At 35.4% G+C, this 22,490-nt stretch overlaps 3 protein-coding genes and 1 non-coding gene across 5 annotated transcripts; 3 read left to right on the forward strand and 1 right to left on the reverse strand.

Annotated features, from left to right (window-relative positions):
• Window positions 1-231: 231 nt before the first annotated feature.
• On the forward strand, window positions 232-9,890 carry LOC114401293 (topless-related protein 3-like). Its single transcript, XM_028363783.1, has 25 exons — window positions 232-649; window positions 2,599-2,778; window positions 2,881-2,994; window positions 3,155-3,313; window positions 3,605-3,779; window positions 3,919-4,051; window positions 4,294-4,409; window positions 4,539-4,671; window positions 4,779-4,888; window positions 5,039-5,108; window positions 5,180-5,253; window positions 5,326-5,421; window positions 5,499-5,591; window positions 5,889-6,016; window positions 6,130-6,364; window positions 6,455-6,622; window positions 6,708-6,791; window positions 7,232-7,384; window positions 7,477-7,587; window positions 7,709-7,888; window positions 7,963-8,091; window positions 8,188-8,283; window positions 8,528-8,710; window positions 8,797-8,972; window positions 9,396-9,890. The coding sequence occupies exons 1-25, from the start codon at window positions 570-572 to the stop codon at window positions 9,610-9,612; spliced, it is 3,393 nt and encodes a 1,130-aa protein (XP_028219584.1). The 5' UTR covers window positions 232-569; the 3' UTR covers window positions 9,613-9,890.
• Window positions 9,891-12,216: 2,326 nt separating this feature from the next.
• On the reverse strand, window positions 12,217-12,288 carry TRNAP-AGG. Its single transcript has one exon. It is a non-coding gene; the product is annotated as a tRNA-Pro (tRNA).
• Window positions 12,289-12,380: 92 nt separating this feature from the next.
• On the forward strand, window positions 12,381-15,669 carry LOC114403186 (pre-mRNA-splicing factor 38-like). The gene is made up of 5 exons (XM_028365979.1): window positions 12,381-12,915; window positions 13,016-13,106; window positions 13,331-13,460; window positions 13,578-13,648; window positions 14,882-15,669. The coding sequence occupies exons 1-5, from the start codon at window positions 12,504-12,506 to the stop codon at window positions 15,321-15,323; spliced, it is 1,146 nt and encodes a 381-aa protein (XP_028221780.1). The 5' UTR covers window positions 12,381-12,503; the 3' UTR covers window positions 15,324-15,669.
• Window positions 15,670-18,497: 2,828 nt separating this feature from the next.
• LOC114401621 (single-stranded DNA-binding protein, mitochondrial-like) lies at window positions 18,498-21,551 on the forward strand. 2 transcript variants are annotated; one of them, XR_003664313.1, is made up of 7 exons: window positions 18,498-18,658; window positions 18,925-19,121; window positions 19,537-19,745; window positions 19,820-19,920; window positions 20,763-20,873; window positions 21,021-21,080; window positions 21,252-21,551. XR_003664313.1 is itself a non-coding variant. In XM_028364179.1 (6 exons), exons 1-6 carry the CDS (start codon window positions 18,592-18,594, stop codon window positions 21,266-21,268), a joined length of 651 nt encoding a protein of 216 aa, XP_028219980.1. In that variant the 5' UTR covers window positions 18,502-18,591; the 3' UTR covers window positions 21,269-21,551. The 2 variants fall into 2 exon arrangements, 1 of the variants encoding a protein (XP_028219980.1); XM_028364179.1 differs by lacking the exon at window positions 20,763-20,873 and having other exon boundaries at window positions 18,502-18,658.
• The last annotated feature ends 939 nt before the right edge of the window (window positions 21,552-22,490 follow it).

Here is a 22,490-nt window from a genome sequence, read left to right on the forward strand (position 1 = left end):
ATATCGCGAGAAAATGAGAAATCAAATTATCCTTAGAATGTGAAAGAGACAGGACAAAAATAATGGGATCACTGGACGTGTGTCGCGAATATTCACTAGATTTGAATTACTAGTTTGGATTCCGCAACACTCCTTAGAGTGTTCTTATCAAGCACCAAGTGATACGTTCACGGGATAAGATTGTGCTTATCGCATAAGTGAATGTGCTTATGTCTGATGGGTCAGTAGAAAAAGAGCGACCTTGTACAACGCATCGAAGATAGCGAGACCGAATTTCTCTTCTCTCTCTTCTTCTCCTCTTATCCGCAGCCTTTCAAACCCTAGAAATTCTCGAAGTCCGAGCCCTTTATATAATAATCCTATGAGGCTCTAATTTTTTTGAGGATTTTGAGGTTGCGTGAGTTAGGATTTGGAGTTGGAGTTGGTTGAAGAGGGAAAGTTTGTCCGTGGTCGGTGGAATTTGAGTTCCGTAGTGTTTTTGTTTTCTTTTAAGGTTATATTGGTCGTGTTCGAAGATCAGGGTTTGGAGATCGAAATTAACGGTGCGGTTTTGGATTTGAGTGTCCGAAATGACTTCTCTGAGCAGAGAATTGGTGTTTCTCATACTCCAGTTTCTGGAGGAAGAGAAATTCAAAGAATCCGTACACAAGTGAGGGCTCTTTCTCCCTTTCTTTTCCCTCTCTTTTATTTGTTTTTGTTTCCCCCCTTTTTCTCTGCAAGTTGTGGATGTCTGTGATTTTGGTGTGGTTGGGACTTGGGATGAATTTGAAATGAGGTAATCCTGCTTTGTAACGTTTTTTTTTTTTACTTTATTGTTCTGATTATTGAAAAAATGTTTGGAAATGAGGTGAAAAAAAGAGTAATAAGGGTAGGAAGGAATGTTTCAATTTCATGTCTTAACCATGTTGTTTTTCTTGTAATTTACAATTTGGATGTGAGTAGCGAAATTGCTGTATTGCTTCGCAGTGTATTATCTAATTGACTGTTGAGCTCTGTATCAGGGTTCAATTACTCTGCCAATTGGGCAAGGGCAGTGGCAGAGCCAGAGTAAACAACTTTGATATTTTGAATAAGAAATTTAAAAGATTATTATTATTTTAAATTCTTATAATTTTGAAAAGATTCACGTGGACTAAAGCCCCCTTATAATCAGACACCCACCCCTAGGCAAGGAGAAATTATTTTATGGTTCGAGTTCGAGGCCACTCTATGTCCATGGTTTCAACAAATCTCCATGTGACAAGTTTTTTTTTTATCAGCAAACTTAATAATATATATTAATTGAGTACCAGAGGTACTAACAGTACAAGTATCAATCCAGAATTGAGCTTAACATAGTTTGGCCAATCTGGAAAAACATATAAATAATACAGAAACATGCACTGCTATTCTATCCTATTCTATTTAGGAACCCTGCTCTGATGTTAGAAGACCAGTAGTTGTAGTGCATATTAAATCCCTTCTCCAAATTTGTAAGCCACGTCCATAGTAGGAAAATTGCGTCATCTAGAATTCCATTGGCATTGAGTGAGCCATTTGAGAAGATAATAGTATTCCTGTGCTTCCAAATGGTCCATGTCAGTGCCATCCACCACCATTTCCATCTACTAGATCTCATCCCTTCTGTCACTCCATAAATGTGTTGAAGAAAGTGTTGCCTTGGTTGGTTTGGGAAAACTCCCGATAAGTTCACCCATGATAAAGATTCCCACCATATTGGGAGGATCTTGCTGCAAAAGAAGAATAAATGACCTGCACTTTCCTCCTCAATTCCGCAGAATGGACATCTTGAATCTCCAAGCTGAATGTGACGCCTCCTCAAGTTTTCTCTAGTTGGTAGTCTGTCTCTTATTAGTCTCCATGCAAATATGATAATTTTAGACGGAAGCTTGAACTTCCACAGCTCCTCATACACTCCATCTTGTTGCTGATCAAGTGAATCCCCCCTACACACTTCGTAAGCAGATTTAGCCGTGTACTGTCCATCCGGTTCCGCCTTCCACACCCATTGATCAGATTTGTGAGGTTGAATTGGGTGGCTTGTAACAGCTGATAAAAATGACACCGCCAAATCGACTTCGCTATCAAATAATGGTCTTCTCCACCTAAAGTCCCATTCCCAACCTTCTTCTTTGAAGTCCCCCATCTGCTGTAACCGAGATTTGTTAACTTTTTGTTTTTTATAAACTGAAAGGTACATGTCACGTGGTGATTGGCCGAGACCATGAACTTGTGGTGGTCTAGGCCATGCAGTAATTTCTCCTAGGCAAGTGTATTACATTCTGTACCTTCTTTGTTGTTTTTACTCCTCTTGGCTTTATGAATTGGGGAAAGCAATTTACTACTTATATATAAAAGCTGAACTTGTAAATCTTGTAACGGTAATAAGTCTGTTCTTTTCATCCAAAGGGGGTTATTTATATAATGCTCTTACTTGGAGAGTGCGATTGAGATGATAAAAATTAAATTAAAGACTCTTTCTCTCCCTATGGTTAAGGTTCTGGTTTTTAGGTTTTCTTTTTGTAAGAATTTTCATTATCATATGGCATCCACTCGACTGTTCATGTCACTCTTTTAAATGCTTCTTAATGTGTGCAGGCTTGAGAAAGAATCTGGGTTCTTTTTTAACATGAAGTACTTTGAGGAAAAAGTGCAGGCTGGCGAGTGGGAAGAGGTTGAGAAGTACTTATCAGGATTTACCAAAGTTGATGATAATAGATACTCAATGAAAATATTTTTTGAAATCAGGAAACAGAAATATCTGGAAGCACTTGATCAGTATGCGGAACTTTGTTATCTTTTTAACTATTTTTTCTAAACATGTTTGCGCTTGTTATGAAATTTCACATTGTTTTGTCTCTGGTGTTTTTCAAATTTTAGGCAAGACAAGGCAAAGGCCGTGGAGATATTAGTGGGTGATTTGAAAATGTTCTCCACCTTCAATGAGGAGCTATACAAAGAAATAACCCAGTTATTAACTCTTACTAATTTCAGGTAATACCTTGAATGCATTGCTTGTCAGTGTCTTTGACTGTTAGGTGGATGAGATCGTGCATCTAATTCATATCTCAATTCTTCATGAATTTTGATTCACAACTCAGATTAGTTAAGTGGTAAGCTTGACAATTGAGTGGTATTTTGTTTCACATAACAGGGAGAATGAGCAGCTATCCAAGTATGGTGACACCAAAACTGCTCGAAGCATTATGTTGATAGAACTGAAAAAACTCATAGAGGCAAATCCTCTTTTCCGTGATAAGCTTATCTTCCCTACCCTTAAGTCATCAAGACTGCGAACTTTGATCAATCAAAGGTATGTGTGATTAATTTCTACCAACTTTATCTATCTATTTTGCCATGCTCTTTCATTCACATAGTTGGGCTCTGCTTTTTGACCCATATGTCGTTATGGGAAAAATGAAAAGTAAATCATGTTGATTTCTGGACATGTAGTATATTTCATATTTTGTCAGTGGTAAATGATAAGAATTTGGAAGGTTTTCTGTTCCTTTTTTAATTCATTCTTGTAAATTTGAATTTTTAGCGTGCTGTGCCTTGCCTATTTTTTAATCAGTGAATTTATCTATGCCCCTTATCAATGCAGTCTAAACTGGCAGCATCAGCTCTGCAAAAACCCAAGGCCAAATCCAGATATTAAGACTTTATTCACAGATCACACATGTGCACCTCCCAATGGTCCTCTGGCGCCTACACCCGTCAATCTTCCAATTGCTGCAGTTGCAAAGCCTGCTGCTTATACTTCACTTGGAGCTCATGGTGTAAGATACCTTGCATTTTGAACAATTGGTTACCTTGATTTTTAATTTTTTTATCAGCCCTTGATTTTTAATTGATTGATAATATAATTGTAACTATGTTGATTAGTTAATAATTTGATTTTTTTTTTATTTTGTATAGCCCTTCCCACCTGCTGCTGCTGCAACTGCCAATGCTAATGCTTTGGCTGGTTGGATGGCCAATGCCTCAGCTTCATCATCTGTCCAAGCAGCTGTTGTCACGGCATCAACTATGCCTGTCCCACAGAATCAAGGTTAAAATTGTAGTTACGCTATTATTTTTAATAATCATTGCTGCCCTATTTTTTCCATGAAATTTGCATGCCATGCACTCTAGATTTTTACACTCTTTTGAAAAGGCTTATTATCAACAGTTGCAATTGTGTTTACTTGCGTAGGTGAACAGGAGAATATCTTGATATTAATTAAAATATTACCTGTTCAATAGTTTCACAAGAGGATGTAGTGGCTTAAAACCTACATTTTTTTTAAACAGTGCCTATCTTGAAACGTCCTAGAACACCTCCTGCAAATCCTGGCATGATTGATTATCAGAATGCTGATCATGAACAGCTAATGAAAAGGCTTCGTCCTGGTCATTCTGTAGAGGAGGTAACTTTGATGAATTTCTGTTCAATTCAGCCGTGTCTCACATATTTTATGATGCCAAATCTTTTTCTCTTGTTTGACTTTGTAATGGCTTGTGACTCATGTCAGTGTTATTTATTTATATAATTTAAGGTTTCTTATCCCTTGGCTCGACAAGCCTCTTGGTCGCTGGATGATCTACCAAGAACTGTGACTATGACATTGCATCAAGGATCCTCTGTGACGAGCATGGATTTTCATCCTTCTCATCATACCTTACTTCTTGGTATTGTTTATCATGATTTTTTCATGTCTAATATCTTGGTTGCCAAAATACCGACAAAGCATAACTTAATTTTTCTTCTTCTAATGGTATATATTTCCAATGAGTAGCTGGTTCAAATAATGGAGAAATTAGCCTCTGGGAACTCAGTTTGCGAGAAAAGTTGGTCTCAAAGCCATTCAAGATATGGGATGTGTCTGCATGCTCATTACCATTTCAGGTTTCATACAGTGCAATATTTCTTTTTCTATCTGATTCAAGAAAAATAGTGCAGCTTAAGCTATCATGTCCAGTATATTATTGTACTTGGCCATTAGTCTTGCTGCTTGAGAATTCAGAACCATTGTAATTAAAGCTGAGAATTTGTCAGGCTGCTGCAGTCAAGGATGCACCTATTTCAGTCAGTCGGGTCACATGGAGCCCTGATGGAAGTTTTGTGGGTATGTTACTTCATGCTTCTGAAACATTTTGAAGCTGTCATGTGAATGTCTAACTGCTTGCTTTGCTGTAGGTATTGCTTTTACTAAACATTTGATTCACTTGTATGCTTACACTGGACCAAATGAGCTAACCCAGCGTATAGAGGTGACATTCTTCTCATAAAAAAATAGCTGAAGTTTTGATTGCAGTTTGATTTACATTTCCTTGTTTAAGCAGGTTGATGCTCATGTTGGGGGTGTGAATGACTTGTCATTTGCTCATCCAAATAAACAGATGTGTATTGTGACTTGTGGAGATGATAAGTTGATAAAGGTTCAGAAAATCTACTCTTTGCAATTTTTGAATTATGCAAAAGTTATCATTTTTTTTTCTGAAGAAACTCTTGATAGGTATGGGATTTAAATGGACGAAAACTATTCTCCTTTGAGGGCCACGAAGCACCTGTGTATTCCATTTGTCCCCATCACAAAGAGAACATTCAGGTGCAAAGTAGATATCATTATTGAGGCATCTATATTTTCAATGTTTATTCTTTGGAAGGTTTTCTGCCATATTCCACTTAAATTAGTAGGTTATTCAGTTTTGTTTTATGTGTAGTTATTTTTGCATTAAGCATTTAAACTTATAAAAAATGGCTTCCATTTATTGTAGTCTTGTAGAATTACGGCCCCTTCCCATTACACACGTAAATGGCCATGTCAAATGAGAATATGTATTGATTTAGCATCTCACAATGTACACACACATGCACTCTAAAGGTTGTTTATGTAACTTTGCAGTTCATATTTTCAACTGCCATTGATGGGAAAATAAAGGCATGGTTATACGATAACATGGGTTCTAGGGTTGACTATGATGCCCCTGGTCACTGGTGCACTACAATGCTTTACAGTGCAGATGGAACTAGGTAAGATGGATTTGGATGAGGGTAATTATTCGGTTACAGTATCATGCTCAATGGATAATTAAGATGTATTATATTAAAGTTTCTTATGACACTTTCCAAAATATTTTCTCCAGGTTATTTTCTTGTGGGACAAGTAAAGATGGAGAGTCTTTTCTTGTTGAATGGAATGAAAGTGAAGGCGCCATCAAGAGAACATACAATGGATTCAGAAAAAAATCTACTGGTGTTGTGCAGTTTGACACAACCCAAAATCGCTTTTTGGCTGCAGGTGAAGATGGTCAAGTTAAGTTTTGGGACATGGACAATATTAATCTTCTAATAAGCAGTGATGCCGATGGAGGATTACAGGTTGTTATTTATGGTTAACTATTTTAAGTCTTGTGGAATATAACTACACTTCATAAAACATCCTGTATATAATTGTATGAATTTGTTCAGAGCCTTCCACGCTTGAGATTCAACAAGGAAGGTAATATTCTTGCTGTTACTACCGTGGACAATGGTTTCAAGATACTTGCTAATGCTTCTGGTCTTAGATCTTTAAGAACCATTGAAACTCCGGCATTTGAAGCATTGAGGTCACCCATTGAATCAACTCCAATTAAGGTAGTGATACAGTTTAAATTTTTGCTTGCATCCCGATGTTTCGATCATAACATGTATCTGTTACTGTCTACTTTGTGTTATGTAGGTATCTGGCTCTTCTACTGTTAATGTTAGTCCGGTCAACTGTAAAGTGGAAAGAAGCTCCCCTGTCAGGCCTTCTCCAATTCTTGTATGAATCTGACCCTGTGAATTGAATAATCATTAATTCATTATTATGATGTTAGAACAATGACATTGATAGGTTTTTCCCTTCTCTACATACACTCTGGCATGTGTGGACTATAGTTTGATCCTTTTATTCTTTCTTATAGTATGCTCAATTCAATAATGCAATACCCTTGTAAACAATAGAGGACCACCTTTTGGATATACTTCAGCTGCTCTCCACTTTTTGGCGAACATGTCCTATTTCATTTTGTGGGTCTACTTTTAGATCCAAAAGTCATACATGAGTCTGTTTTACTTTATAATTTGATGTCTGTATTCCTTTGTGGAATAACTTGGCCAATTGTTATTTATAGCTTTTCTAAGTTACGGATGTCTTGTGAATTATTTAATGCATCTTAGTACTTATTTAAACATGCATTGGTTTTGGCTTTTTCAATCAAGAATGGAGTTGATCCCATGGGCCGAAGTGCAGAGAAACCAAGAACTGTGGAAGATGTAATAGATAGAGCTAAACCATGGCAACTATCTGAAATTCTGGATCCTGTCCAATGTCGGTCAGTTACCATGCCTGAGAGCACAGATTCTTCCAGCAAGGTGTGTTGACTGTGGATTATATAAGATTGCTAATTTTACTCTATTGCAAACTGTGTTCTGTACACTGATTTAATACTTTGATCCGTGCATAGGTTGTCAGACTTTTATATACAAACTCTGCTGTTGGTATTTTGGCCCTTGGTTCAAATGGTATCCAGAAGCTTTGGAAATGGGCTCGCAGTGAACAGAATCCTACTGGGAAGGTAATCTTAAGCAAATAATTAATTTACATATTTCTTCCTTCAGTTCTTTGTTTTCTCTATGCTTTTCATTTGTTTGTTTCTTTCAATATAGAACAGAATTCTGATGTTTTTATGATTACAGGCTACTGCCAATGTTGTTCCACTGCATTGGCAACCCAACAATGGTCTTCTTATGACTAATGATATCTCGGGCGTCAACCTTGAAGAAGCAGTACCTTGCATTGCCCTCTCAAAAAATGACTCATACGTTATGTCTGCCTGTGGTGGAAAGGTTTCTCTATTTAACATGATGACATTCAAGGTGTGTGTCCGAATATACAACTCTGATATTCCATTCATTTGTTAAGTTTATTGATTACTTTACTTTTTTTATAGGTAATGACAACATTCATGCCGCCGCCTCCTGCTTCTACCTTCCTAGCTTTCCATCCCCAGGATAACAACATTATTGCCATTGGGATGGAGGATTCAACCATTCACATCTATAATGTCAGAGTCGATGAGGTGATTGCTATCTCTAACTAGTTTTATCGTTTTGATATTTACTCTATTATTTCTAATAATCTCACCATTTTTTCCCCTTTTGGGGGTATGTTCCAGGTGAAATCAAAATTGAAAGGCCACCAGAAGCGTATTACTGGTTTAGCTTTTTCTACCAATCTTAACATACTGGTCTCATCTGGTGCTGATGCTCATGTAAGTCTTTTAACTGTTCTCCTTTGATACAATTTTCAAAGTGGATGCACCCTTGTGCAAGTTTTTTGCTGGCTTGCTGCACTCAATAACTTTGGGGGGGGGGGGGGGGGGGTTGGGTGTCTTTTCTTTTTTGGGTGCTCAAGGTTAAAATACCTGTGTTTTACTCATATTTGTGCTTCTATTACGTTTTTACATGCTCAAAATTTTTACTTTATGGGTTTTAAGAAGTTCTATTATTGTACAGCTTTGTGTGTGGAGTATAGACACATGGGAGAAAAGAAAATCAATTCCAATACAGCTACCCGCAGGAAAGTCACCTGTTGGTGATACACGAGTACAGTTCCATTCTGATCAACTTCGCTTATTGGTAGTTCATGAGACTCAATTGGCAATATATGATGCCTCTAAGATGGAACGCATTCGGCAGGTATGAAGTTTCTTCCGATATTGATAAAGCTGGTGGTTGCTGACAAAATTTAAAATGAAATATGCTCATAAATTCCTTTGCTGCAGTGGGTTCCCCAAGATGTTCTGTCTGCCCCCATATCGTATGCAGCTTATTCCTGCAACAGTCAGTTAATATATGCGACATTTTGTGATGCCAACATTGGCGTTTTTGATGCTGATAGCTTGAGGCTCAGATGTCGTATTGCACCATCAATATGCTTGTCACCGGCAGCTTTAAGTGGGTAAGTTTCAGATCAGTAAATTGGACTAAACTTAGTATTTATTATATTAAAGAGAGCAATGCACTTTTCTCAACATACTCTCTATTATAGAGTATATTTAATGTCTGTTCCACCAAATAAGCTGCTCTACAGTTTATTTAGCGAGTCCCACATGCAATATTTTACTATATTGATATTTCTCATGTATTAAATATTAAAAATTTTGTTCAAGGTTGCTTACTAGCTATGTAAAATGGTGCAGTAAAAGTTTGCTTAGTAATTTATTACGAACATAGTTACTGCTGTTTCAATTTATGGATATCTTTACTGTCTTTTTTGTGGAGGAAAAGAAATCCTTCCTCAAACAAGTTGGTGTGACGATTTTTCATTTGCACTTGCAAAACTTGAGGATAAATCTTGATACTTGATCCTTGTATATTGCAGAAGTCAAGGTGTGTATCCTCTTGTGGTTGCTGCCCATCCTCTAGAACCTAATCAGTTTGCTGTTGGGCTGACGGATGGATCTGTCAAAGTGATAGAACCGAACGAATCAGAGGGTAAGTGGGGAACCTCCCCACCTATGGACAATGGAATATTGAATGGTAGGGCAGGATCATCATCTACAACAAGCAACCACACCGCTGATCAGGCTCAAAGATAAGATCAAATGTATTTTACTAGTTATTTTCATCTGTAATTGTATCAGCTTAGATGTTTAGATTTCGATTCACCAATATGTCTCATCAATATCATGTCAGCTTGGACATAAAATGGTAAATGCTTAGACGTAGAATCGTGTATACCTTGATTTATTCTAGTTAATAACTCAATTTTATTGTTTATATTTATGTTGTAATGTCCTTGTATCTTGCTTACAAGTGTATGTCAATTTTCCTTGCCCTTGCGGTACTCCGTATAAAACCAATTGTCAATTTGTCATTATTGGAATTAGGGAATGGGAGAAAATTCCAGCTCCAAATTAATTTTTAAATATTTCTATTCATTTATCTGAAGATTTTCCTTGCCCTCTGAATTTTTCGAACAACATTTTTGGAAGTTGTTGACTTGACTCCGTGAACAGCCATATTCCAGTCAAAAAAATTGTTGCGTTAAAAAAAATGCTATAGGTATAAGCAAACTTTGTTTTTGCACTTCTTCGTAAAAAGAAAATATAATTGGAAGTACCAAATACTAGGTTTGCTAGCCATCTTTTTCTTACTATGCGCTTTTGGATTAAAGGGGACTTAAATTCCTCCGTTAAATTCTACCCCATCTACTTTAAATCTAAGATTAAATTAGAGTTGTTTATTATTACTTCGAAAAGTTGGCTATTACTATTTGCACTTACTTTAACACCCCTTTCAACTTTTCTTTTCTAAAATTACCCTTTTTGAAATTTAATTCTGGAGTTTAGTGTCGCTCGACATAGTAACATATGCTTCCTTAACCTTCTCCTTCTTCACTGAACCCCTCCTTTAACCTACCAAGAACACGAGTTCATAGCACCACTATGCCGAAATTGCTCTCTCTCATACTCCATATTCCTTTGCCAATTTGAATCGCCAACCATATCCCTCCAATCCCTAACCTCTATGTCACCCCCACTAATCCACTCAATTCTTCATCCGAGCCCCCTTCATCTACGATTTGGCACGCTCCAATTCTCCATTGTCATAGTCATCACACTATGCTAAGACCAAAGGAGATCCCATCATTGGGGTTGAGTGAATAAGGGCCAAACAGTGCTGCAGTGCTGGAGGAAAGTGTTGGAGGGTATGAGTGAGGGAGGTTTTGAGGAACCACTTTGACAAAGACAAAAGGAAGAATGAGACTAAGGAAGGGAAAAACAATATAAAATGCACTCAAATGGATGAATCCGAACAAAGGTTAGAAGGTGGGGGTGTACTTGAGTGACTGCAATCTGCTGGTATGCAAAAGAGATGGGTTAAAGGATCTAAGGGTAGTTTTGTAATAATAATTTAAAACAAGAATAAAGGGGATGCAAAAGTAAAAAATAGTGTGCATTTAGCAATTGCCTGAAAAGTTTATAGTTCAGATTCCTTGATCTTGTTTAAAGTTTACATTTTTTTAAGAAAATGATGTTACATTCAAAAAGTTTCATTATTATTTTAATTTGAAAAACAACTGATTATAAAACCTATTTTTTATTTCTAAAGATAATTTTTTCAATTTTAATCCAAAATAAATGTGAACAATAGTGAAAAATCAAAATGACACATTCAACAAAATAAAGAACAAATTCAAATAACCCACGTGCCTAATGGGGACCAATACTGGTTGCAAGGCTATAAAACAAAATATATAGAGGATTAAATGTGAACAATAGTGAAAAATCAAAAGGACGCATTCAATAAAATAAAGAACAAATTCAAATAACCCACGTTTGGAGAAAAAGGCCAAAACTTGAGTGAAGAAGAAAAGATCAAAACCGTACAACAAAACAAACGAAAAGAAAAATTGTAAACAACCAAATACAAAATGACCAATTAGAAGGTGCGTAAAAATTAAAAGAGCAAATTCAAGTGTAAATTTGGAGAAAAGAGGTTAGAACAATAGAAATAAAATACATATATTTTGGTGAAGAAAAGTCGCCCAATCCTTCCATTAAATTGTATAAACAAAAATGAAAACAAATATTAAAACCACCATTCATAACCCTAGATAAATCTTCAAATAGATGGAGAAGAAAATAAGATATTTATACTGGCAGCTTCAAATGAGTGATGAACAATAGTTGGAAAAAAGAAAAGAAAGGTAGAATAATCAGTAGAGTCAGAGTCAGATAATTTGTTTTTAGAAAGAGAGAGAGGAGAGAGTTTTCTTATATTGAGTTTTGATACTCTAAAGGTCTGTTAATTTTACACTTAAATTTGGAAAATTGGGAAGTAACAAATTGATAAAAATTTAACCACATATCCCATTTAAATTGTAATTACTTCAGTTATCCACCTATCTCATATAAATCGTGATTATCCCAATTATTATAATTAATAATCATGATTTAAATAATAAATAAATCATCTTTAATAAAATTCTTTCATTTCAATAATATTTTTTTATTTACAAGACTCAAAACTTAGACTTTATTTGAAGTGATTGGATATATAGCTTACACAAAAAATAATAAATATCCCATTAAGAAAATCCACCAAGACAAAAAAAAAAAATGGAGCAATGGGTTTGGGACTTTGGGTTCTATACTCGATAGAGCAAATTCTTTTTTCTTAAAAAGGAAAAGAAAAAAGGGGCATTCCGAGAATTGAACTCGGGACCTCTCGCACCCTAAGCGAGAATCATACCACTAGACCAAATGCCCACATATGTTTTAAGCTTATATTTAAACTAACATAAAAATAAAAATAATGTACCGTCTTGAAAGAAATCACTTATATTTAAGAAAAGAAAAAATATATTAATCCGTGCCATCATTAGACCAGGAATGAATCATTCCTCCTGGTCCTGATCCTAAATAGGGTTAGGGTTAGGGTTTATGCAATCGAATTCCTGAGACGGTGCATTTGTACGTAATCGATGGCGAATCGCACGGATCCTGCAGCTAAGAGCATAAGGGGCACGAACCCTCAGAACCTGGTGGAGAAGATTCTCCGATCGAAGATATACCAGAACACCTACTGGAAGGAGCAATGTTTCGGGTTAACGGCGGAGACGTTGGTGGACAAGGCCATGGAGCTCGACCACCTCGGCGGCACCTACGGCGGAAACCGCAAACCCACGCCGTTCATGTGCCTCGTCATGAAGATGCTCCAGATTCAGCCCGAGAAAGAAATCGTCATTGAGTTCATAAAAAACGAGGATTACAAGTACGTTAGGATTCTCGGTGCTTTTTACTTGCGTATCACTGGTTCTGACATTGACGTCTACCGCTACCTCGAACCTTTATACAATGACTATCGCAAACTTAGACGAAAGCTCGCTGATGGACGTGAGTTTCTTAACCATTTTCATTCGTTCATTCATTGTTTGTTGATTTTATCAATTACTCAGCTCGCTTATTAAGCTAATCTGTTGCTCTTGATTTGCAGAGTTTACATTGACGCACGTGGATGAGGTTATAGATGAACTTCTCACAAAGGATTATTCTTGTGATATTGCTCTGCCACGCGTTAAGAAAAGGTATATTTTCTTAAATTTTTTTCCTCTCTTATTGGAATGTGTAGTTTCCTGTTGTGTCTTTACTCATTATTTGAATTTGAGCTATTTTCCCTTGTTTCTTTGCTGTGCTTAAATATGGTTTATAGTTATAATTTTGTGGACTGTGAAATTATACTTTAAAATACAGTTTACGAGCATGGTTTTGTGGTGTGAAGATGTTTAATTCTACTTATGTTTTGCCATAGGTGGACTCTTGAATCTTTGGGTTCGTTAGAACCTAGAAGAAGTGCACTTGAAGAAGATTTTGAGGAGGAAGAAGAGAAAGAGGATAATGAGCAGCCTGTTGATGAGATTGAAGATAAGGCCTATGAGAAGGTGCTTCCCGTTTCTTTCCTAATTATGAGATATATCTTCTTTTACCTTATTTTTTTTGCTGTTAAAAATAAATATAAGTAGTTGTGATGTTTTGGTTTATTATTGAATGATTTGCAGGACCATTATCGTGGGAGAAGCCCTACTAGGGAAAGAGACAGGGATAGAAGGCACGATAGTCATAGACACAGGTACTGTTCTGTCTTTGCAAGTGTTTTGTAATTGTAACTTTGGATTGATGTAGATGCAAATATTGTTATTGAAAAAGCTTTTTCTGGTACCTTCAATTTGCATTTTGGTTTTTCGTCAATTTTGGTAGTGTAGGAGTGTATCTGGACTGTTTCCCATTTCTCAGTCTCTATTATATCCCTTTGTCAGTACAGTCTACTAAGGGTTATAGTCTTCAGTCTCCACCATCATAATACGTTGTCGTTTAAGATTTTACATCCTCTAAACTGGCGTATCATGCTGATAGCGGCAATCAAAACCATCACGGCAACTCTTTGAATGGTTATAGTATTTGCATGGCCTACTGATCTTGTTACTAGGTTCCTATAATATTTCACATCCTTCTTCACAACTTGTGGTTGTGAAGAAGACACTAACAAGGATGGTTCTAGCAAGATCAGTAAGCCATGCAAATACTATAACAGTTCAAAGGGTTGCCACGTTGGTTTTGATTGTTGCTATCAGCATGGTATGCCAGTTTGGAGGATGTAAAATCTTAAACGATGTATTCTGATGGTGGAGACCAAAGACTATAACCCTTAGTAGACTGTACTGACAAAGGGGTCTAAAGCCTCAAATCAATTGTAATTTTCTTATAATGACAAGATTCTAGGAAGACTCTGAGCTTTATTTACAACAGATATGAATAAATTATGCTGGAAGCTGTTTTTGAATTTGCGCAAGGTTACACTTCTATTTCCACTCTGGCATTCAGAGCCATCTGTGGTATACAACTGCTTCCTATAGTAAGATTCAATGATCCTGCCAGGTTTCTCTGCACTGACAGTGTGCAGTGAGAAGTATGATGGGTCAAACAGCTATGTTGCATTGGTAGATGGTGCTCCACAAGTATTATCTTATATATTGAAGAGTTCAGTTTACTCTTTTTAATGGATCATCGTATTCATTTTTTAACCGGAAAGTTAGTTTTGTTGATTGTTAACACGGTTATTACAGCTACTGGTTTCCCCAACTTTGATATGCTGCGTAAATGTGCACATTCATCTGAATGGTGGCTTAACTGTTGCTCGTAGTTAAAGCACAGATTACTTGACATTTTGGTTTATTCATGGTCTTTCTTGATGCTGTCATGTGCATTAATATTTTAAACAGATCATTAAAGTGACATTATGTTGGTTATCAGATATTATTAAGGTGACCATAGTTTTCATTTGCTTTTTGATGTTTTTTTATAGGGACCGTGATTATGACAGAGACTATGATAGGGATTACGATCGAGAGCGGGGACGTGGCCGAGACAGGGACAGAGATAGGGAAAGGGACAGGGACCGATATCGTCTAAGGGAAGAAAAAGATTATGGTCGTGATAGAGAGGGTAGGGAGCGGGAGAGAAGAGAGAAGGATCGTGACCGTGGAAGGCGAAGGAGTCACTCAAGGAGTCGAAGTAGAAGTAGGGATCGCAGGGAACATGATGGTGGGGACTACAGAAAGAGACATGCTCGGAGTAGTGTAAGTCCTAGAAGACATGGAGATGGACTTGAGGATGGTGAGCCAAAGAAGAAGAAGAAGAAAGAAAAGAAAGAAAAGAAGGATGATGGGACTGACCACCCTGATCCAGAGATTGCAGAAGCGAACAAACTACGAGCAGCCCTGGGTTTGAAACCACTGAGGGTCTGATCTGGCAGTGTGGTATGAGTTTGGTCTGGGTTTGAAACCACTAAAGGATCCAAAGTGGTAAATACCATGTTACCTTGTGGCACTTGATGCTGCTTGCTTTTTTCTGTACATCCCTGATTAGCAGTTATCAAGTCAAAAGGATAAGTTGTCATGTACGTGTACTTGTGTTGCTGCACCAGCTCAAACTCGTTTGTCCATAGCCATATTTTGATTGTCTTTATTTTAAAGAGACCATATTGAGAGCTTCTGATATGAAATTTTAACTACAGAAAGTTTCAGCAGCCTTGTCTTAGTCAAATTTATGGTTTGAATATTCAAAGAATACTACTAGCATTCGTTTGTGGAATTTGGGTAAAATATATTGCTCAATTGAAAGAATTTTAATTTCGGGCAAGATTTGAAATCACAGAATTTTACTAGTCCTTTCAATTGTAATGGGAAATTATAAGTTAAAATTCCCTGCTTAAGTTGTTAGAGGACATGGCTTCAGTCTACTGCTGGTACTTCGACATAAAAAAAAGGGGGAAAAATTTAGCGACTAATTTTCTTTACCCAGGAGAAAGAAAAAGAAATGTAAGATTGCAATGATTAATTGATAAGTGATAACGGATTACCAAGTACAGAAGAAGACATGATCTTCCATGCAAAAGACAAGCCCAAGATACTAAACATTTCCAAAGGATATTTACAAAGAAATAGTGTTATACGATATCCAATCCAAGCCAAGCAGTAATCAGGGATGGCGTTGTGCCCTTGTCAAGTAACTAACTCTTGGTAAGAAAAAATTACTTGTATCGTAACCTGGACTTGGAGAACTGAATGGCCTGCATCTCTCTCCCAAGAGAATCCTCTTTTTGCATGGTTCTCTGTCTTCATTTTCATCATCATCCTCAGCTCCTTGTTTAAACTGCTTTGGCGGTTTCTTTTTAACCAGACACTTTATCATCTTCAACTTGAGGCGAAGGACCAGTATTTTAGAGGGAAGCCTAACCAAGTAGCGTAAACTTGCCTTCCTCCTCACTTGTCCGAACTTGGTAACAACATTATTGCCATCACCATGCACCTCACTACCAAATCTAGCCCTCATTAAATTGTGCCATCCTCTCATGTTTTTCGGAAAGCTCAACAAAGGAAGATTCATTTTCACGCGTTGCCTATCCTTTCTGTTCTGCTTTGCTTCACCGGCACAATCAGTCTCCTCCAGTGCAAGAAGCTGAGATAATGCAGCTTTTCCGTTTCCCGATTGACCAAGAGGCTCCTTTTTTTTCTTCAGTTTGGAAGCACGCTTGCCACGCGGTGTTGCCTTGTTTCCAATGACACAAGAGAATGTTTTCCTTGTGAATTGAGTTCCACACGTAAACCTTGTACCCCCATTATCGCTGTTGTCATCAGCGCTAAACGAAGAAGTGGCTTTGTCTTTGTTGACAAGAAAGTGAAATTTTCTCTGCATTTTTGTGACCGCCTGTGGCCTGGGAATCACAATCCTTAACTTCTTATGGCCCTGAGGTGGTAGCAGTTACAGGTTAAAGTTAAACTAGGCTAGAAGAAACAATTGGAGTTGGGCACAAAGAATATGGGGTTGGTGGGTAACGAAATTCAATAATATAACGTAGGAGTGGGAACGTGCGTGCAGCGGAAACAATTTAAACATGCCTTGTCACTATATCTTTTTTTTTACAAAAAAATAATCACTACTCCCTCCATCCCCTGCTTATAAGAGATAGTTGATTAATTGATGCTTATTAAAAAAAGTTAATTATTAGCATTAAACTTGTCTATAATTATAATATTTTTTCAAACTTATTCCTAACTTTATTTTGGAATCTATTCATCTTTTTCAATTTTCACAAGAGAGGAAGAGAAAGTATTTTAGTAAAAAAAAAAAATTAATACACAACATATATGAAATAAAGTCTTATAAAAAGAGACAAAAAAATTTGTTGACTAAGTCTTATAAATAAAGATGGAGAGAATATAAAGTAATATTTAGAACATCCAATAAGTGTAACTCTATTAGCAACACATGTTGAGTTTGAGAGGAAAGATCTATGTTTAATTCTCATAAAATACACTCTTGGAGGGGGGAGGAAAAGCTTTAAGTGTCATTAAGTTTTAAACCGATAATTAATTTGTTGAAACTTATGGATAGGATGAAGTCAAGATTTTTATATAAGGGGGCCAATATAAAAAATTCATGACTTAAAAAATATATTTAAAATTTTACATACACGACATTTATAAAAAAATTAATATATAACTAATATTTTCTTATGAATAAAAAGAAACATGTAATCATGTTAAGCATAAAAGTGATATTAATCAACAAGTACAACTAACACATAAAAGTCTAAATATTGGTCACAAAAGGAGAATAAAGTAGAAAATTTCATTGGAGTCAAAGCATATTATTTGAAATATTTCAAAAATAGATACTTTAGTCACACAAAAAATTCTTAGAAATTCTTGGTTAAATGAATTACATATGATAAATGCTTAGATAAGTTAACTAAGTATAAACGTATGATTAACAAAAAAAATAACATACATTTAGGATGCAATTGCAAAGTCAATAATTATGACTAGATGTTTAAACAATAAAAAAAACCATAACCATAAAAAATGTAAGATGAAAAATGTTATAAACATAATAAAAGAAACTCATAACATAAAGTAAGAAGATTTAGCAACAACATTGAGAAAACTTGTGATTTTGTGGAAGTAAGCAAAGTGTATGAGAAACTAAATAAAATTATCAAATAAAGAAAAGTAAAAAAAATTATGTATAATATTTATTAAAGAGAACTAATTGAATTTAGAAGAGGGGGAGCAAAAAATAATTTTATGTATAATATTTATTACAAAGGTTTAAAAACCTTTGGGGGGTTATAGGCCTCCCTACTCCCTCAGCCCTTTGTACGAAGATATATCGGACTCTGATCTGAGAGTTAAAAGCTCTAATTAAGATTGTTATACAAAAATAATAGTATTTGGAACTTGGAAGCATGTCATATTGTTATTAGAGAAAAATGTTTATACATAATCATTGAATTATTATTCATTATATCATAAAATAATTAAAAGAGTGATTTACGATTAAATTAGCGTATAAATTGTGAGTGGGATAGTTATTAAACACTTCTTACTTAGCATAAATGTGAAACCCAATTGTATGGCCGGGCCCATATACATTATAGAGAGTGAGCCCGATTGCATAAACGAAGACCGTGCGTCCATTGCAGTTGTTCGTCTTTGAAGGTTGTTGCCGGAAATGAATTCTATGGCGGTGAGACTTGTGAAGCATCTCCAACTCTCTGCACCGACCTCATCTTCATTCGGTGTGTTTCTTTCTTTTAGTTTCCTTGATAACCTAAATCATATTTTAAATGTGGTTCTGCAATCACAAATGCATTGCGTTTGGTTCAATCATCTAAAGTAACCCCTTCTTCACTAAATATGCATGCTCTGGTCATTTTTTCTTTTGTTCAAAGCATAATTTCGTCGAACACTTGCTAGCAAAGGCCATAGTTCATTTTCGTTGACATAATACATGCATAGCAAGATGTGTGCTGCCTAACTGTGATTTTGTTGGTGAATGAATCAGGTGGTGTGCCGAGAAGTGGAGCGTCATGGTATTCGACCTCTCTATCTGGAGGTGAATATCAGCCTTCACAAGATAATGTTGCACCAAAGAATGAAGCATTGGATGGTGAACTTGATGATTTTCTTGGCGAAAAGGCCGAGCTACAGTTGCAAGGTGTGGATCCCAAGAAGGGTTGGGGATTTCGTGGCGTGCACAAGGTATGTTGGATGTTTTTAATTGATGGATTATTATTACTAACATCTCTATGATGGTTTTTTGATATAGAAAACCTAATCTCTGAATTCAATTTTATGTTGAGATAGATTCTATTTTCGTGTACCAGTGTATCAGATTTTGCATTTTTGCTATGCTATGACCGAATAAAAGTTTTTGCAATAAAATATTTTGAGACTTTGAATAAATTGAATTGATTCTAGACAATGGTTATGCTGGAGCCTATAAAAAGAGATTCTCACTATTCATATACAGAGCTTGAGAGACTTTAAAACAGAAGAAATCTTAAACAATGAGATTTTATGTATTTTGATCTTCCTTAGCTTAAAATGACAATTGAAGAAATATTTGCTTGTTGCACCTGAAAAATAATTTGACCGTGGTAGTCTTTCTAAGCAGGCAATTATTTGTGGAAAAGTTGGCCAAGCCCCTGTACAGAAAATACTGAGGAATGGTAGAAATTTAACCATCTTTACAGTTGGGACAGGGGGCATGTTTGACCAGAGAATTCAAGGACCAAAGGATTTGCCAAAACCTGCTCAATGGCATAGGATTGCTGTGCATAATGATATACTGGGGGCCTATGCAGTACAGAAACTCTTTAAAAAGTAAGTATTTGTACAAGAGCATATTTTATTATTAGTGTAAATGTTCTACACTCATGCATGAAGCTTTAATGCAGCTCTTCAGTTTATGTTGAGGGTGACATTGAGATTAGAGTTTATAATGATAGCATCAACGGTGAAGTTAAAAGCATTCCAGAGATATGTGTTCGCCGCGACGGTATGGCAACTTATATGCATTTTTTCTCATATAGCATTTTTTTGTAAGACAAACAAACATTAAGCTCTCCCTGAGGACATTGGACATTATATAGGTTCCTGTTATGCTACCATAATGTCTCACTAAGTTAGAACCCAATTTGGACTAGCTTCCCCATCATCAATGCCAATCTAATTGTTTAAGAACATTTACTCCCTTATCTTAAACCTTAAGCTTATTTTTAATTTTAAAAGGGTTTGCTGCAAAGCTTGAGGTATATATACTAATTGCTTAATCACAATTAATCTCATTTATTCCAAGAAATCCCCACCATTATTATATGCAGTTAATTACACTGATAATTTATTGTGGACAAAATGATCTTGCAATAGAACTTAAGTTTTGAGAGCCCAAATATGTATTCTTTGCATGAAAAGGCGGATTTCATCTTGTTTAAAAGGAGACAGCAAGCAGTGCATTTCTCATTTTTAATTTCAGTGTTAACATGAGATGTTACAACTTACATGAGTATGGACTGCATTGGAGTTAAAGGATTCTGAACTCACTAAAATTGATAAAATTTTAATTTAGCTTATATTAGTTTTTTAAGGCAAATGCTAACTGGTGCCCTTAGGGCACTGGTTAAGGAGGTAAAAGGGAAAGGTTTTTATTGGGATGCAGAAATGCAGAAAAAGGCACTCCCCTATGATTTTTAAATGTGCTTCCATATGATTTCCAATAAAACCTTTCCTCTTTTAATTCCTTAACCAATGCTCTAAAGGGGTTAGCAAGACCCTTTTTTAATTCTTAACTTTTTCAAACTTGTAGCTTCCATATTGTCACTTTCTATGTTATCTCTTCAGGGAGAGTTCACCTCATCAAGAGTGGGGAGAGCATTGATAAAAGTCATGAAACTCCCTCGGATGAATTCTCATTTTTACTTTCAGTGTTATGACATGTTACAACTTACATGAGTATGGACCACATTGGGGTTAAAGGATTCTGAACTCGCTGAAATTGATAAATTTTCAATTTAGCTCATTAGTTTTTTTTTTTTTTTTAATTCTTAACTTTTCAAACTTGTAGCTTCCATATTGTCACTTTCTATGTCGTCTTTACAGGGAAAATTTGCCTCATCAAGAGTGGGGAGAGCATTGATAAAACTTCCTTGGATGAATTGCGTAAGTTCTTTTAGTTATTATTGCAAATAATGACATGTTTTAATAGTGGTTTCCACACACTTGATTATGGTTTATTAAAAAGTTAATTATGTGGGTTTCAGCATTACTTTAAGATCAAAGTTTGTTTATTAACTGGTATTATGCCTGACTATAATATACATATGCTGGCAGGAGAAGGGTTGTTTTAGGGAAATCTGACCATCTAACGGAAGCATATACTTCTGTGAGAAACTTCACCTTGTTGTAGCAGCATTTGTAATGAATGCTTTGGTCCTCGATTTTATTTTTTTAATATACATTATTTAGCATTCTGAATTTCAGTTTCCCATGGTTATTTTCATGTGAGAGAGGCAGAAGAACATACTTGCTTTGGTCCTCAAACTTGGTAGTATATAGTTCTAAATTTATCATATCTTCTTAAAGTTTTGCTTATGTATGAAAGCATTTCCTTCATAATAATCATTTTCCAAAGTATTATGGGTGATTGATGGTCGGGGAAAATTAGAATTCAGGACCAATTGTTAGAGATCAACGAAACATTTTTAATATTTACTTTATTTATCACTTATTTTCTCTCACCGTTTTTATTTTTATCCACCCTATTTTTTTTTTCTCTATTAAGGTATAGAGATCAACCAACAATTTTTTGGAAGGGCCAAACTAGTTAACATTAGTTATAATATATAAATTAAATGTAACATCTTTGAAAATATCAGTTTTAATGGGTAATTTTAAACATTTCATAATATCACTCAAATATGATCAATTTTCTTAATCAATTATTTTTTATGACAATAGAAAAATTTGTCTCCTTTATTAGTAAAAATCCTAAACATTTTGTTACAATTGTATATCCTTATTTTCTACTAAATCGAAAAAATTGAAGAAAAAAATCTGAATTTTTTTGTGAAAAAATAAGAAACATTAATTTTTATTTTTATACAAATCAAGAATCTGTATGAGAATCTTAAAAAAAGATATTTTTAATTATTTTTCAATGAATTTAAGGAAATGGTCATATTTTTGTCTAAATTATAGCAAAATTTTCCAGAAAACCTTTTTGACAAAAATTTGCAAGAAAATTACAAAATTAATAGAAAAATTTACAAGAAAAGTCATAAGTTTTCCGATACTAGCTAGGACAGGAACGTAAAAATCAAAGAAAAATAAGTTGAAAAATGCAAAAACAGATTTTTATTTTTTTTTATAAAGAAACAGTTTTATATAAAAACAATTAATAAAACCACAAATGAGTTGAAAAATGAAAAAACAGACAAGGATATGACCTTTCTTAAACAGATCTATATGGTTGAAACTTATATTGACCTTTTCATTCACATGTTTTCCAATATTAGCTAGTAAATTAGCCATAGGAGATGATGTTATAAAACCAAAACTTAAAAGGTGAGT

The sequence above is a fragment of the Glycine soja genome, chromosome 20 (genome assembly GCF_004193775.1).
Source record: "Glycine soja cultivar W05 chromosome 20, ASM419377v2, whole genome shotgun sequence".
NCBI lineage: Eukaryota > Viridiplantae > Streptophyta > Magnoliopsida > Fabales > Fabaceae > Glycine > Glycine soja.

Coding starts and splice junctions, on each gene's coding strand:
- LOC114403186 (XM_028365979.1), top strand. CDS start 12,504: ATGGCGAATCGCACGGATCCTGCAGCTAAGAGCATAAGGGGCACGAAC. Junction 12,916..13,015: donor ACGAAAGCTCGCTGATGGAC/GTGAGTTTCTTA, acceptor CTTGATTTGCAG/AGTTTACATTGACGCACGTG. Junction 13,649..14,881: donor CACGATAGTCATAGACACAG/GTACTGTTCTGT, acceptor GTTTTTTTATAG/GGACCGTGATTATGACAGAG.
- LOC114401621 (XM_028364179.1), top strand. CDS start 18,592: ATGAATTCTATGGCGGTGAGACTTGTGAAGCATCTCCAACTCTCTGCA. Junction 19,122..19,536: donor GATTTCGTGGCGTGCACAAG/GTATGTTGGATG, acceptor CTTTCTAAGCAG/GCAATTATTTGTGGAAAAGT. Junction 19,921..21,020: donor GATATGTGTTCGCCGCGACG/GTATGGCAACTT, acceptor TCGTCTTTACAG/GGAAAATTTGCCTCATCAAG.
- LOC114401293 (XM_028363783.1), top strand. CDS start 570: ATGACTTCTCTGAGCAGAGAATTGGTGTTTCTCATACTCCAGTTTCTG. Junction 650..2,598: donor TTCAAAGAATCCGTACACAA/GTGAGGGCTCTT, acceptor TAATGTGTGCAG/GCTTGAGAAAGAATCTGGGT. Junction 8,711..8,796: donor AGATGGAACGCATTCGGCAG/GTATGAAGTTTC, acceptor CCTTTGCTGCAG/TGGGTTCCCCAAGATGTTCT.